The sequence below is a fragment of the Mercurialis annua genome, linkage group LG3, assembly GCF_937616625.2.
Source record: "Mercurialis annua linkage group LG3, ddMerAnnu1.2, whole genome shotgun sequence".
In the NCBI taxonomy this organism is placed as follows: domain Eukaryota; kingdom Viridiplantae; phylum Streptophyta; class Magnoliopsida; order Malpighiales; family Euphorbiaceae; genus Mercurialis; species Mercurialis annua.
In genome coordinates this window covers 58955288-58971589 of record NC_065572.1, presented here as the reverse complement: position 1 = coordinate 58971589, position 16302 = coordinate 58955288, and the positions used below count along the sequence as shown (strand labels likewise).

The 16302-nt window shown below is 32.1% G+C and overlaps 2 protein-coding genes across 2 annotated transcripts; both read right to left on the bottom strand.

Moving 5' to 3' along the window:
- Positions 1-6119: 6119 nt before the first annotated feature.
- Positions 6120-7155, bottom strand: LOC126675218 (probable ribose-5-phosphate isomerase 2). The gene has a single exon (XM_050369827.2). The coding sequence runs from the start codon at positions 6999-7001 to the stop codon at positions 6213-6215; it is 789 nt and encodes a 262-aa protein (XP_050225784.1). The 5' UTR covers positions 7002-7155; the 3' UTR covers positions 6120-6212.
- Positions 7156-13559: 6404 nt separating this feature from the next.
- On the bottom strand, positions 13560-15554 carry LOC126675147 (protein PIN-LIKES 2). Its single transcript, XM_050369750.1, has 2 exons — positions 15355-15554; positions 13560-15082 (listed from the first exon to the last, which is right to left on the bottom strand). Exon 2 carries the CDS (start codon positions 15048-15050, stop codon positions 13695-13697), a length of 1356 nt encoding a protein of 451 aa, XP_050225707.1. The 5' UTR covers positions 15051-15082; positions 15355-15554; the 3' UTR covers positions 13560-13694.
- Between the last annotated feature and the right edge of the window lie 748 nt (positions 15555-16302).

Below are 16302 nucleotides of genomic sequence, written 5' to 3'. Positions count from 1 at the left end.
TACAACAAACATGCCTTGATAAGTTACCTAGAGCAAAAACAAACTTATTTGAGTCCATTTGTTGCATAAGCACTAGGAAGAAGTTTCTTCCTGATATCTAGTTCTGCCTGAAAACCAAAAAATCAGTAGGATGATCAAAGGATTGACATATTACTCTATTTATATCATCATATAGCACATGATTTCCTATTTCAATTAAGTTTAATCTCGAAACAGACTTGCCAAAAGTGTTTGTCGACCATGCTATCGTTCCATCACCATCTTTCAAGACCAAACCTCCATATGACGTGAAGTATGTGATCACTTTAATGCTGACAGGGTTGTTTCTACTATAAGAGATAGCTACTTGAGGATAACCAATATTACGAGAGGTTATATCAACGTTATTTATTTAGTAAATGAAAATGGCAAAAAGATATGATTTGCAAATTCAATTGTCGTAGAAACCGCAAGCATACCTTGAAGTAAAGGTTCCTTTAAGAAGGTTGGCTCTAATGGTAGATCCATCGGTGAAATTTATAGAATGTGGAAGAGATGTGGTTTTTTTCCATGAATTAAAGAGATTTTCATATGGATAATTAAACACTTTTGCACTTAACAAGTGTTTACTTGTCAAATGTCGAAACGTTTGATTATAACCATATGTAAATCTCTCTACTTCATGGGGAAATACCCCATCTCTTCTATATTCTGCAAATTTCACCGATGGATACACCATTAGAGCCATCCTTCTTTAAGGAACTTTTAGTCCGAGGTATGCTTGTGGTTTCAACTACAATTGAATTTTCACCTCTTATATTTTAGCCATTTTCATTTTTTAAATGAATAATGTTGATGTAACCTCTCGTAATATTGGTTATCCTCAAGTAGTTTTCTCTACTAGTAGAAATAACTTGTAAGCATTAAAGTGACCGTACACTTCAAGTCATATGGAGATTTGGTCTTGAAAGATGGTGATGGAACGATAGCATGGTCGACGAACACTTCTGGCAAGTATTTTTCGGGATTGAACTTGATTGAAATAGGAAATCTTGTGCTATATAATGATATAAATAGAGTAATTTGTCAATCCTTTGATCATCCTATAATTTTTTTTGTTTTTAGGCAGAAGTAGATACCGGAAAGAAACTTCTTCCTAGTGCTTCTGCAACAAATTGGACTCAGATAAATTTGTTTTTGCTCTCAGTAACTAATCAAGGCATGTTTCATGTAGTAGAGTCTAGTCCACCACAAGTTTACAATGACTTTACACTGGTTGGCCGAAAACCTAACAAATAACCAACTCATGTTACTCTAAAAAAATAAAAGTTATGCTTTGATTATGAATTCTTCGGAGCCGAGTGAACCAGACTTGACCATTGCATTCTAGTGGCCTCATCAACACGATATGAAAGGTTTTTGTCGAATGGTCATTTTCATGTTTATGAATGGCGATTCAAAGGGTGATAAATGATATAAGACTTTCTTTCACCTTCACGGTCTGAATCGCCTGAATGTCTCGACCCAAGAGTTTGTGATGGTTACAGAATTTGCTCCAATGGACAATGCAAATGTCTTTCGACAATGTATTTTGAGCAAATAAATTATAAAAAGTCTTATCTTGGATGTTCTATGATTGCACTCTATTATGTGAAGATTCACAAAATCACAGTCTGTTACTACTCAGTGATACATGGTATTTCTCATTCTATTCAAACATCACAAATATGGATTTAGAGACATGCAAGTTGACTTGTTTGAAGATTTGTTCTTGTAAAGTTATAATTTATCTTAATTCTTCCAATGGGTCAGCTACGTGTCAAATCAAGTATTTTCATTAGTCAATAGTGATAATGATGATAACAAGATTATATTTAATTCGACAATATACTGAAAGGTGTAAGATCTCTCAATTGCACCAAAAACCGAAAAGAGAAAAGTCGTAATTCAACTATACTGTGGTCCATCCTTGAATCTATTTTTAGTTTGTTTCTTATTATAGGAATTGCAGTAGTATGGGCATGTAATAAAAGAAATGGTGATTAAGATTATTTGGACCAAATGCCAGGAATGTTTACAAAAGTTTGCTATGATGAATTGAAGTTGTTTACTGACAAGTTTTCCCAGGTGCTTGGTAAATGAGGATTTGGCTCTGTTTATGAAGGAACTGTAGTTGATGGACTAAGATAGCAGTGAAATGTCTAAAAGATCTAGGCCAACTTTAATCATTCTTGGTTGAAGCTAAATCTATCAAAATCACCCATCATGTCAATTTTGTAAAATTGATTAGATTTTATGATGATAATTCTTACATGAGTCTCGTTTTTGAGTTCATACAGAATTGATCATTTGGTAAGTGGATATTCCATCAAAACCAAGCTTTTGATTGGCAACGGAGAAAGAAAATAATTGTTGATATAGCAAAAAGACTAACGTATCTTCATGATTAATGTACACATAAGATCCTTTACTTAGATACCAAACCATAACCATTCTCTTATGCCAGAAATGTAATGCAAAAATTTGTGATTTTTGATTGGCTAAATAGGTGGATTGAAACCAAAGCAATGATGTGATAGCCTCAGGAGGAACTAGAGGTTATATGGCTCCCGAACTATACAAGCTTCACCATGTGGTCTCAGAAAAAGCAGACGTATATAGCTTTGAAGTTGGTTTGTTGCAAATACTATACGGAAGATGAAATTCAGATCTCTCTTAGTCAGTGGATTAAATGTTTCTACTTGGCATTTTCATGAAGAAAGCATAAGACTATAAGCTATTAGATTTTGTATATAATTATCCCAGCGTAATTATGGAGTTAAATATAGAAGAAGAGTTAAATAGAGAAGGAAAATTGAAAAATGATGAAGCTTGTTCCATGGTGTCTGCAGACGGATTGTGCAAGAAGTCTATCCATGTCCAAAAAAGTTAAAGGCATGGAAGGTGTTGTAATAGATGAATGTAATTTTGACTTTAACGTATCTTATACGTCATCTATAACCATAGTTACTCAAGATTTAGCTTCTATTATATCAGAACCAAGATAATTAATTAGTTTTCTCTTATAACTTTCAGTTTTACATGAATGTTTATGATTCTGTTTTTTCAAAGAGCACTTTTAAATGAGTCCCAAGAAAAAATATTCTAATTATATTTGATGAGGTAATTATAAAAGGGCGCAGCGGGGGCGTGAGTTCAAAAAGTGTATTTTATTTTAAAACCAAAATACACAATTTTTGTATTGATCACATCAACATAAACATGTAGGATCAACGTATCATCTAGTTCAAATAGCAAACATCTAAAAATCAAGAAGAATACCTATGTTGTTTCTCAATGATTCTTGTAGTCCCAAGAGTACGGAAACCTCTACCTCCTCCATACGAGTATGCTTCCAATAGAATCATTTTCCTGAAATGTTCGCTCGAGTATGCTTCCAACATAATCACGTAAGCTCGACTCTTGATATTATTACTTTCTTTCTCGGATGTTTGAAAACTTCTCCAAGTTATTTTAATGAACTTATACTTGAATTTTTTCTAGTAACCTTTTCTCAAATCTTCCACTTTAGTTCCTTCAAGTAACTTGGAGCTTTCGCAAAACTTTCGCTTGAACTCCTTTCAAGTGAATATTCTCAACAATTAGCAACTTTATACAACAATGTTTTTACATAGTTTTATTTATAAACTTAGCTTCTCTCAAACATAAGATGTAGGGAGAATATGTTGTTTCATAATTGTGTATGTTGAGAACAAACTCCACCACTTTATATAAGTGAGCATTAGCTCTTCATAAGGCACATATCATACAGTTAACTTAAGTATTGCCACCATTAGACACATAAGGTGCTTATGTATTTCCATAAAAAGAACTTGTGTGTTTAGACTAAGACTTAGTCTAAGTTCATATTCATTATACAATTAGTGGATAATACGAAAAACACCTAGAAACATAGGAGTATTTTACTCCTATCAGTTTTCTCCTTCTGTATCTTCTTCTTGCTTCTTAATTCAAATTCATATGTTTTGCTTTTTATATATATATATATATATATATAATGGCTAATTAGTCACTTTAATCCCTCATTTCATTAACTTAAACCATTTCTCTTTCAAACTTATCCTTTTAACCAAACGGTTAATTATTCGCTTTAACTCAGTTACATACGTATTATTTATATCCAAATAAATAATACTAACTCATAATCATTAATTTTCGTCGATAATATTTTATTTGTAATTCTCGAGAATTAACTTATTATTTACCAAATTGGGACCTAAATTTTATTTTTATAACTTTTCTTACCGTTCCTTTTAGTCTCAATTTTAATCTTTTAAATGAATTCTAATATTAACTTTCTGTATTAGAATTCTTAAGACCAACCTACTCGGGTCTTGCCTATCCAATCACTTTGATATTCTTTATCCTATTAGTTCGGGTTATCGGACAAAATGACAAATTGCCAATTCCGGCAACCCAAACGTACGGGGTATTACACCAACCCACCAACCAGAGATGCACAAATTAAGGCTAAATGTACATATTGGACCCTCATGTTTGGTTCGGTTTTGAATTTGGACTTCTTTTTTCGATGGAGGTACTTAACGTTATAAAAATACTTCAAATCGGACCCTCCAAACCTAAAATGCCACATGTCTGTCAATGCTTGGTAGATTTGAACCATCAGACCTAATATGTCAGCGCTAAGTATGCCAGTCACTAACGTACACGTGTCATTTTTTAAGTTCGGATGGCCCGGGGCTTAGACACACTATATCAAACTCGTGCGGGCTACCCACAATTTTTATTGTTTACTTTATCTATAATAAAATTTATCTTCTTATTTTTATTGGATTTAATCATATTTGATTTATTTTATTAATTTGTATAAATATATAAATAAAATTTAATATATATATAATATTTTATAATTTCTAATATTATAAATATATTCTTATATTTTTTTATTATTTACACGTTTCCCCAACGTTTCGTGTCCTTCATTTTAAAAATATACCATTCCCTTATGTCTGTTTCGTGTCATTTTTGTTTTCCGTTTCCGTGCTAGATAACTTTTATTATATAATGATTAATAAATCATAAGGAAAATGCTTTTTCACCCACAAATTTATATTATTTCTTTTATCTGTTAAATTTTCATTTACTTAACCTTTTTACAAAAGTGTGTAGTTTAAAAAGTGAACTTAATCTCTTCATTTGTTTGTTGCCAATAAAAAGAATCATGAAAAAAAGTTAAATAATATTCTAGTTTATTCTCTCCTCTCTCATTATAATATGTCCAAAAATCAGTTAATACCTATTTTGGATGTGTTGTCTTTCATTCCAAGTTGTAAGAGCAAAATAAACCTTTGTTGATCAAAATTTGTTGAAGCAGAAAAATGTGTTTAGAGTAAAGACAGGACAATGTAGCAAATCGTCAATGAGTGCTAATCTCTTTAACAACACCTTTACATATCCCAAACAGCATGACACTAATTTAGAAGGGTTGAAATTTTACGTTCGGCTATTTAAAAAAATAAACTGCTGTAAAACAATTTAAATGTGTTAATTTTCAGTTGTAACCGCCCCTACAGAAAAAAAATCCGAAAAATCTATTTTTTTTTTAATTTTTTTCCGGCGAGGAGGGTCGGCCGACCCTCTTCGACCCTCCCTAGTTCCGCCCCTGCCCAACAGATCAATCATCTATACATCAACTAGCACTGAAGCCATTCCAAGGGATATGAAGTCTCCAATTTGAGTCTCAGCTAATTTACCAAAACTATGTAGAGATCCAAGCAAGGGCAATGCAGGATGGGCAGCCGTCCCCTGGCCGCCGGTTACTAATGTAATTCGGCTATCCTCCTATCCTTTTCGTTCATTTTCTAATTCCGCCCCGGCAGTTCCGGAACATATTTGCCTCTCCAACTGATTAGCCTATTTTCAACCAACAGTAATGAATATGACTAGTCCTCCATGAATAGCTCCCATATTACTCAATGAATAAAGCCAATCATTTATACAGCAAAAACAGATCACAGTACCCATACAATCATTGACCATCTTACACTCACCATGTAATCAAAAATTGATGTTCTCTCAGTTAAAACAAGGTCTAAAAAATTATGTAAAACAGAGAAATATACAATTAAATAAGAAGATAATTTTACTATCAATTCAAAGGATATTAATTCAATTAAGCTTAAATTATTCACTAATTCAATTAGTATTACATCTCAATCAAATCTATGCTTGATAGTAACACCAAGTTCACCAGCAACAATCACAGTAGAGGCCATACCAAGAAACAAACCATGCTCAACAACACCAGCCAATCTCAACATTTTATCACTGGCCACCTCTAAATCACCAATCTCCTTCTCAAAAAACAAATCCACAATATAATTCCCATTATCAGTAACATAAGGGTCATCCCCATTTCCAATTCTTCTCAATTTCGCTTCACAGCCAGCATAATCAAACAAAACCTGAAGCTTTTCTTGAGTAAACTTCCAGCAAAACGGCACCACTTCAACCGGCATAGCACCACCATGAGCACCAATGTGAGACACAATTTTACTCTGATCAACAATGACAATGAACTTCCGACAAGCACTCTCAATCATTTTCTCTCGGAGTAACGACCCGCCTCGTCCTTTAACTAAATTGAGGTGCCCGTCGACTTCATCAGCTCCATCAATGGCGAGATCAACGACTGGGTGTGAGTCGAGGTCTGACAAGGGGATCCCCAGCGATAAAGCTTGTTTTTGGGTCTGTTTTGAAGTGGGTATTCCTGTAATGTTGGTTAGTTTGCCGAGGTTTAGAAGCTCGCCGATTCTGTCGACGGCGTGTTTGGCGGTGGAGCCGGTTCCGAGGCCGAGAACCATGCCGGACTGGACGAAGTCCACGGCTTTATAGGCGGCGATTTTTTTGAGTTCTTCTTGAGAGACGGGTGGCGGGGGTGTGGGGGATTCGGTTGGCGTCAGTTTCTCGGATGTGAGAAAAGGCGGACATGGGATTGCCATTTAGTTCTGTTTGGATAGAGAGAAAGCGAGAGAAAGTGTGAGAAAATATGTGTGTGGCGGGAAGGGGAAGATAGGGTTTGTGGTGTATGAAGGGAAAGTGAGGGAATGTGGGATTTATAGAGAGGGTGTGGTGTGCTGTGGAGGAAGGGGAAACAAAACTGATTTTTATGAATTTAAAAGTTTTTGGTTGGGAAATTAAATTATGAAAAGGAGATTCCTATATTATTCTTTTGTTGTACTCCCTCCGTCCCAATAGAGTTGTCCACTTTGAGAAAAAAATTTGTCCCAAAACTCTTGTCCACTTTTAAAAAATAATTAACTTTTACATTTAATATTTCTATATTACCCCTATTAAAAATCTACTAATGAGTAAATTGTAAGTGGACCCCATATTAAATAGGGGTATGACAAGAAAAGTAAGGTAAATTTTACAAAATCCATAAACAATAATTGTTTTTATTAAACTGTGTGATAAAGGCAAAGTGGACAACTCTATTGGGACGGAGGGAGTATAATATTAATATTGATAAATAGAATTATCCTATGGTGTGTAACCCTAGAAATAATAGTTTTTTAATATTAAAGAAATAAAAAAAATGATTTTATAACAGAAAGAAAATAAGTCTCGATAAAACTCTTTGAAATATTTCTTTCCTTTTCTCTAATTATCCATCTGGCCGAATTTTATCTTAATCAGGCTAATATTTATTTATTTTTCAATTTATGGGTTTATATAGTTTAGTTTTAATTACTATAATATATTATATATTTTACTCTTTTTTTCAATTTATGGAGTATAAAATATTACATTCATCTTAATTACTATAACTTATCAACTAATGTCTTCATGATTGCTTTTTTACGCTCTAAGATTATAAAAAAATATGTGTAAGAATTTATTTTCAAAATTATACTCAAATTGTTAAAATATTAGACATGTCACTATTTTAATAAATCATAAATATCGTTAAATTCAAAATTTTATAGTATGTAAAAGTTCAATTTAACTGTTTGAAAATATTAAAATTCATAAACTTATAATGTTATTTTTTTATCCAATGATAAAAAAATTCATCTAAAATTCTTCGATTCATAAACCGCTTGATATAAAAGAAATTTGAAAAGCATTCTTCCGTCATTTCAAGACCATTTAAATGGCAAACAACAGATGGTGGCCTTGCTCTCATTGCTATTCTCCGCATATTCCCAAACCCTGGATTTTAAATATTTATATAATGCCCTTGTATGTCAATTTATTTCTTCTTCTATTATTTTCTGTTTATAATTTAAATTATTAAGTAGCTTCGCAATATTAAAAATATTATATATATATATATATATAAATAAAAATTATTTTTACAAATGATTAATTTATTTTTAAAATTAAGTACAATTAAAGATGATATAGTCTGATTAGATATAGAGTGGTGATTTTATAAAATTTTAAAATTAATCAACACAATGATTCTAATTTTACAATATTTAAAAAAAAAACTAAAATTTGTTGCAACTTTATTGAACGTAAGAGAACGTTAACTATTATTCAAAATTTGCAGTGTTGTTTATACTATATAGAAAAGCACAGAAGGAGGAGGGGCATATTTATATTAATGTCCTTTTACTATATAAAATTTTATTATTAATTAAAAAACCTATTGAAATGATGATTAGAGTTAGAATACTAGTTAAAATAAAAGAGTAATGGCTCAAAAAATCATCAACTTTACATGTTCTCTCAAATTTTTATTTTTTTGGATAAATACGTTTTCTTCAGTTAACCACCTGTTTTGAAAATAGTCATAAAAATTATACCAATTTTTATTTTATTTTTTCAAATTTACACATGAAGTCATAATTTATTGAGGTGGCAGCCAAAAAAAGACCCCTAACTCGGCAAATTACGCCAATGAATGAATGTCAGCTTAGGATCGTGTATGAATTTGAGAGATTATACAAGTGGACGTATTTTTATGACAAATTTTAAAAAGTGTAATTAAATTGAGAAAACGTGTAAAGTTGGTGAATTTTTATGGCATTAATTTTAAAATAAACCACTTATAATACTATGTCAAAATGATTATCTAGATTACTAATTTAAATAGACAACTTTAATTATTATTTTAATTATATAAAATTCCAATGAAGATAAACTACTTTTAAAAAATAGTTGATTTTATTATTTTTATATTTTCTATAAATAAAATAATTATTTACAATTAATTATTATTATAATAATGATTTAATATTTTATATTTAAATAAAATTTATAAATTTAAAATAATTAACTAAACATAAATATGATTTTTTTAATTTATAATAATTTAATTATTAGTATTATTATTTGACAAAATATACCATGAATAACGTGTAAAACACGTTAAGCGATACTAATATATACTTATAAAAAAAACTATGATCTTGAACCAATAACCTAATTTATTTGATGAATTGAATATTATTGTGTGCCACCCTGCATATCAAATGGTGGGCTTGTATTTCTCCACATTTAACTTTAGAGGAAAGGAGAAAAAATAATTCAATTGGATTTCAGTGATGTGTTAGTGTACCAACCTTATTCGCACATGCAAAAATATGGCTTCCTACAAATTTGATAGAGCTTGTTATAAAAAAAAAAAAAAAAACGTGAAGTGGGCAATCTTTGACTTATGCAATCCTAATGATTTTATATACTTAGGTTTTTTTTTTGCCAATATATACTTAGGTTATTATCATAAAAATTCCCAACTTTTATGTTTTCTTAATTTAAATATAATTTATTAAACATGACACTTTATATTTTATATTTAATATTAAAAAGTTAACTTTTTTTTGCATTTTACATCCCAATATTTTATCTGATGTTATTTTAGTTATTTAATACAGTCAAAACGATATCGTTTTTCATTAAAAAAAACAACGCTTAAAACAACATCTGGGTTATAAAATAAAATATTTTAAAAAAATCAAATATGAAATGCCATGTTTGATAAAATATATTTAAATCAAAAAAGACGAAAAATAAAAAAATTATGACAAGCACTATTTATATATAATTAATTTAAGAATTATTTTTTACATTTTTAGATCGACACTGACTCATCAGAAGTTTTTACATAACTAACAATCATTTTAATCTGGACGAAACAAAGTCCACTATTTTAATATCTTTCTAAAACTAATACATCTTCTAATGAGTTATTAAAAATATCAAGAAATTATTATATATATTTAGTCTACCACGTCATCTGTGGACCGAGGTAATCATATTATAACACGTCATATTATAACACGTCGGCTATTGTTTATTTACTCTTCCCTTCTGGATTATATCGGTTTTGATGGTAAGTGTGCTCGGTTAAGTTCCTTTTTGAGATTGTTCCATCTCTCTTATTATCAAGAATTATTAAAAACGTAAAAACAGACCCTCCTGTTAGAGATTCTTTTTCTCGCTGGACTGGCTAATAATCACCGACGTTCCTCGACTTTTATCCTAAACTTCCCTAAACCTCCTATACTTTCAAAAGCTTCCCTAAACCCCCAGACTTTATGACGGCGCTCATTCACGGTTCTTATGGACGAAAATACCCCTCAACGTCGTCTTTTTTTTGCGGTTGTAATTCTTAAAAAAATAACGGTGCCACGTGTCATTTGACATGTGGAAAAATATCTAAGAAAAATTTAAAACACCCAAAACACCCCTACAACTATTAAAATTTAATTCAAAATAAAAATAAAAAATCAAATCAAATCAACCCATTCAAACTACCCAATCATTGCAACCGAACCACCGCAACTGAACCCGTCTCCGGTCATCTTTTCAGATGAAAAAACGACCAAGCTCATCGTCTTCTCAGGTGAGAAGCTCGTCTTCTGATATCTTCTTGATCCAAGAACAGATTCAGATCTGTTCTTAGACCAAGAACAGATCTGTTCTTGGACCAAGAACAAATCGGTTTGGTCGGCGGGGGGTGGCTGTGAGTGGCGGGCGGCGGTGAGTGGTTCTGGCTGGCGGGCGGCTGGCGGTGGTAAATTAGTTGATCGGTGGGTCGGATTTGATTAAGTGTGGTTAAATTTTGATTTGATTTAATTCTTTTAGGGGTAATTTGAGTGTTTCAATTTTTTTTGACATTAAATGACGTGTTAACTGACATGTGGCGCCACTATTTTCTTTTTCAAAAAAATGATAGCCGCTAAAAAATAAATGGTAGTTTCGTTCATAAGGGCCGTGGGTGGAGCCGCCATAAAGTTTGGAGGTTTTAGAGAATCTTTTGAAAATATAAGGGATTTATGGACGTTTAAGGTAAAAATCGAGGACCGTTGGTGATTATTAGCCCGCTAGACGACATATGACATACACGTGATATTTTAGTCAATTAGATTATAAATGATTTATTTCAATTTGAAGTTTATTGTTATTAAAAATATAAATTGAACTCTCTGTCAATGCCACGTGTATGTCATGAGTAACTGTGAAAAAAATATGTTTAGGTGGGGGGTGGGGTTTCATTTTGTAATATTTGATAGCTTTAGGTTCCATTTTTCAAGAAAAAAGGTCATTATGATGTAAATAATCAAGCAAAAATATGAGAGTATAAATTGTATATTTAGCCTGAATTTAATGGCTTAATGCCTTAAAAAATCCCGACCTTTCATTCCTTTTTCAATTCTACCGTGACGTTGAAAATTTGTCAATTTTATCCATTTGCATTTTTTCATTTCAATGAGCATAAAATTGACCTTTATTTATTTAAAAAAAGTCAAAAGAATTTTTTAAAAATGATCAATTTAATATAAAAAGGACCAATTTAGAGAATTTTTATTAAATAAAAAAAGATCAATTTTTATGTTTAGTGTACAATTAAAATGAAAAAATATAAAATAAAAAAAATGACTGATTTATAATGTCAGGGTAGGATCGAAAAGGAGATAAAAAGTCAGAATTTTTTAAAATATTAGGCCGAATTTAATTAGTTCAAAACAAGAAAAGTAAGTAAGCTTACAAGAAATTATTCAGCACCAGGTGATCATGCTTATCAAGGAAAAGCAACAAATAAGAAATAAAATGAACATGCGAGATTTAAATGAATAATTAAAAAAAGTCCTCAAATCCACCATATCTCACTTCATTAGCTCCATCCTCTATGGCGGCAGCAACATGGAGACACTGTTGCTTTTTGAATGGAGTTAAATGAGACTACGCCATCTCAACTATTTGAAGTTTAGCACTCCCTCCGTCCCAATTTATTGTCCATTTTCTATTTCACATATATTAATAAAATATTAAATATTAATAATTCTTTTTATACTTTTTTTTGGTTCTTGAATTAATTTAAAATTATTATATTAAAAAAGGAAAAATAGTCAATACAATAGTAATAATATTAAATATCAACACAAATGTATTGATAGTACACATTATTTTATAAATTATATCCATAAATATTAAGTGTAAAAGAGAAAAATATGTGTATAATACAATGGTGACAAATATTTTGGACATCTAAATATAGTATAATGGACAAATAAAGTAGAACGGAGGGAGCATAATTTTACGGCTAAAGGTACAAAATTTCCTTGAACTTTTTCAGCAAATATAAGTCAGCCCTTTCATTTATATTTGGTATAAATCGACCCTCGAACTTTTTAAATTGAACAAAAAAAACTCTTCCGTCCAAAATCTTTAACTGATGACGTGACACATAGAGAAAAAGGTTCAAAAACAACTTTAATATTTAAAATACTTACCAATTTTATATTTATAAATTTTTTAACAATTTTCACCCTCTTCTTCATTTAAATAAAATTATAAAGTAAAACTAATTAAAATTAAATTGAAATAATTTTATATTTATAGGTTGGTTTAACAATCGAATTCATCTTCACACTTGAGTGACTACTCCAAATTTGATATAATAAGGACATATATCTGATTAAATTTAAACGGAAAATGGCATCTTTCTGTCATAATTTTTCTTAGGTAGAAACCTGATGGGATAAAGTAGCATTGACGCAGGCGCTTAGTCAGAATAACACACTCACAATGACAATTTTTTGTTTATCCTGGTACATGATAGTAAACATGAAAGGCTTCAAAGCTTGCAACTTTTAGGCAAGTTATTGTGGAAAATAATTCTCTTTTGACAGTTTAAAACTTACAGAATGATCAGAGTAATCTATCTAATTATGACATTATGAGTAATTTTACGAAGATGTTTTTACTATGGATGGTTCATAATCCTACGTGGTGGACTTAGTTCACCTAAAAAATTCTGCCGGCTACGTCACTGGTTGATGCTTAAAATGCGGACTTATCACTTTATTAATGGTAATTATAGTTTGTAAACATTTATGGCCTTTAATGCATCTCTATTAACACGAATTTCATGCATCTCTATCAGCTTCATCATGCTCTAGCTACGAGATACTACCATCATGCGCATACAACCAACGGTGGAATCATAAAATTAAGATACTGAAACGAATATACAGAAGAATACAAGTCAAAAAAGAGGATGAATTAGAAGAAAAAACCCATAACTTTTTGAGAGAAACAAGACATAAAATAAGAGAAAAATATTTCAAATAATCAATGGGGTAAGCGGCAGCGTGACTGGAGTAGCGGCTGCCCACCTTGTCCCCGCCTAGTTCCGCATACAGTCGAATAAATAGAACCATATCATACAAAGCAAAAACTTAAATGTATGTAAGTAATTTAAAGTAGATGACAATATACAAGGTAAGTGAGAAAAGAGCAAAAATGTGCTGCCAGAAGAGAAGAGCAGAAGCTTCCTTCACCGCATACCCCCTCAAGCTGGCAATTGCTCCCAGTAAAATGGCACTCGGCGTGGTGTACTGTAACAAAAGCACGAATCTGTACATTGCGTCACCGTTTACAAGAAAATTCAGCTTATCCGCCGCTGCTACTACACCGATTCCCAGCAGAGGAAGCACCAAAAGCCTTGCTACGCTTATGCCGATAGTTGTTCGCAAACCAAGGGCAGACTCTTTCGGCCCCTCCGCAAGCATACCTCCGAGAATAAGCATCACTGAAGGCACCATAGCTCCTGCTAAAATTTCTAAACTATCAGTGATAAAGGATAATGGAGCATCGTATCCGAAGACTATTGCTTTTAGCTGAGGCACCAATCCGATAATGATAGCTAATAGAGAAGCAATTGTCGGAGGTTGAAGTATGTGTTGTATCGGAGTTTGTTCAGCAACAATTCTGATTCTCCTCACAACTCTCGGCTCAGCTAAACAGCTAATGGATCTCGGACTGGTTGAGGAACTCTCTCCATTGAGATCAAGATCCGGAAAATTAGTCTGCGAACGGGACGATATGCTATTGAAAATCCGAGCAATAAAAGGAGTCTTAGTATGTTCAGTTTCTTTATCCTCAATGCCAGGCCATTCTGCTTCTACAAGAAGTGGCCTACTGGCATCACTACTCGGCTGTAGCTCCTCAATTTCAGAACCTTCGTCAACAACCTCGTAAAACTGCATCGGTGGCTCCATCATATGATAAACAAGGGTGTAAACCAAAATTACAGCAACCCATTGAGCAAAAGACACATACGCCACTCCTCTCGAATGGCAATTAGGACCAAACGGACTATCCTTAGTATGACATACCGATTCAACAATAGCTATAGGAAGATTTCCAGTATTCCCAAAGGCAGTCATAATAATAGTGAATCTATTAAACTGCGGCGGCGGGCGACATATAGCCACAACTAACAACCCAAGAAAGAATCCAATGACTGTACTAACCAGCACATTAACAGGGATAAACCACCAAAGCTTAAAGTTTGCCAATGTAATATTTTCGCCGAGCTCCGTAAAAATCAGGCATGGCAGGAACAGAGCAAAAACTAGCTTACTCAAAAGCTTAAAAGTTGCTTTGGGGGTAATTTGGGTTATGGGGTGTGCAAGAATCGAACCGATAACCGTAAGAGACAGAAGTTTCATCAAAGGAACAATAGCAGTAGACAGATTTTCACCACTAGATTTCATACTGTTTTCAAGCAAATTAGACATTAAATGAAACATCTTTAACTACCAAGAACAATTTTTTGTCCTTCCTGCAATAAACAAATTAAATCAAATCACTACCACAATTTATAACAAAACCCATCAAATAAAATTGAAGTTAACACATTAAAGTAATGATCTTGAAGGTCAAAATCAACAGAAACAAACAGACAGCAACACACAAGAAAATACCATGAAACTCAAATTTACAACATGGGTTAGAAATTTTTTGATTGGAAAAATAAATAAAAAGCAAAGATTTAATTAGTTTTAAGTATAATAATTTACAAAGTAAAATCAAGAAAAGATAAGAGATACTTACAGATCAGAGGGCTCTAGAAAAAGATGGAAGAAGCAGCCAAGATTCACGATAAAGGCTTATGTTTTCACGAGAAAAACAAAAAAGAAAGATCCCCATCAGCATCACCATTCAAAAAGGGCAATTATTTTTTTCAGTCTATGATTAGATTCCATAATAATATTTTGCCAGTAAGAATAACAACAATTAATATTTACGGGTTTTTTTTGGAGAAAATTATACCAAATCACCCAAAAACTCAAAAGTTTGTATAAATCACCCAACTTTTTTTTTTTTGTAAAAATCTCTCAATTTTAAAAGATTCTTTTCATCTCTACCTTTTAATAGTTGTGATTACTATTTTATCCCTATGGTGTATTTTACCTATTGTGTTTCCATTACACCTAATAATTTCTCCTCATTTTACATAAACCGGGCCAATTCAAACCGAACCACCACCGGTCAATTTTAAAAGATTCTTTTCATCTCTACCTTTTAATAGTTGTGATTACTATTTTATCCCTATGGTGTATTTTACCTATTGTGTTTCCATTACACCTAATAATTTCTCCTCATTTTACATAAACCGGGCCAATTCAAACTGAACCACCACCGGTCAGACCATTATTGGCCGGTCAACGGCCGGACCACCGCGGCCAACGCCGGTCAACGGCCGGACCACCGCGGCCAACGCCGGTCAACGGCCGGACCATCGCGGTCAACGCCCAGACCACCACCATTAATGGTTTGTGGTCTAACCATTTTTAATGGTTGGACCAATTTTAGTTAGATAATTAAAAATTAAATAAAACACCATTTTGGGATTGAGGGGATTTGAACCCTTGACCTTTTATAAGAGAGAGGTTGTGCTTTGCCATTAAGGCAAAGGCTATTTGTTGTCAACATTTACTCTATAATATATATGTATAACTGATTATAAATTTAAATTAACTTATTAGAATGAAATTAATT

What these genes read in the sequence shown, in the direction of transcription:
- LOC126675218 (XM_050369827.2), bottom strand. Translation starts at nt 7,001, where the DNA reads ATGGCAATCCCATGTCCGCCTTTTCTCACATCCGAGAAACTGACGCCA.
- LOC126675147 (XM_050369750.1), bottom strand. Translation starts at nt 15,050, where the DNA reads ATGTTTCATTTAATGTCTAATTTGCTTGAAAACAGTATGAAATCTAGT.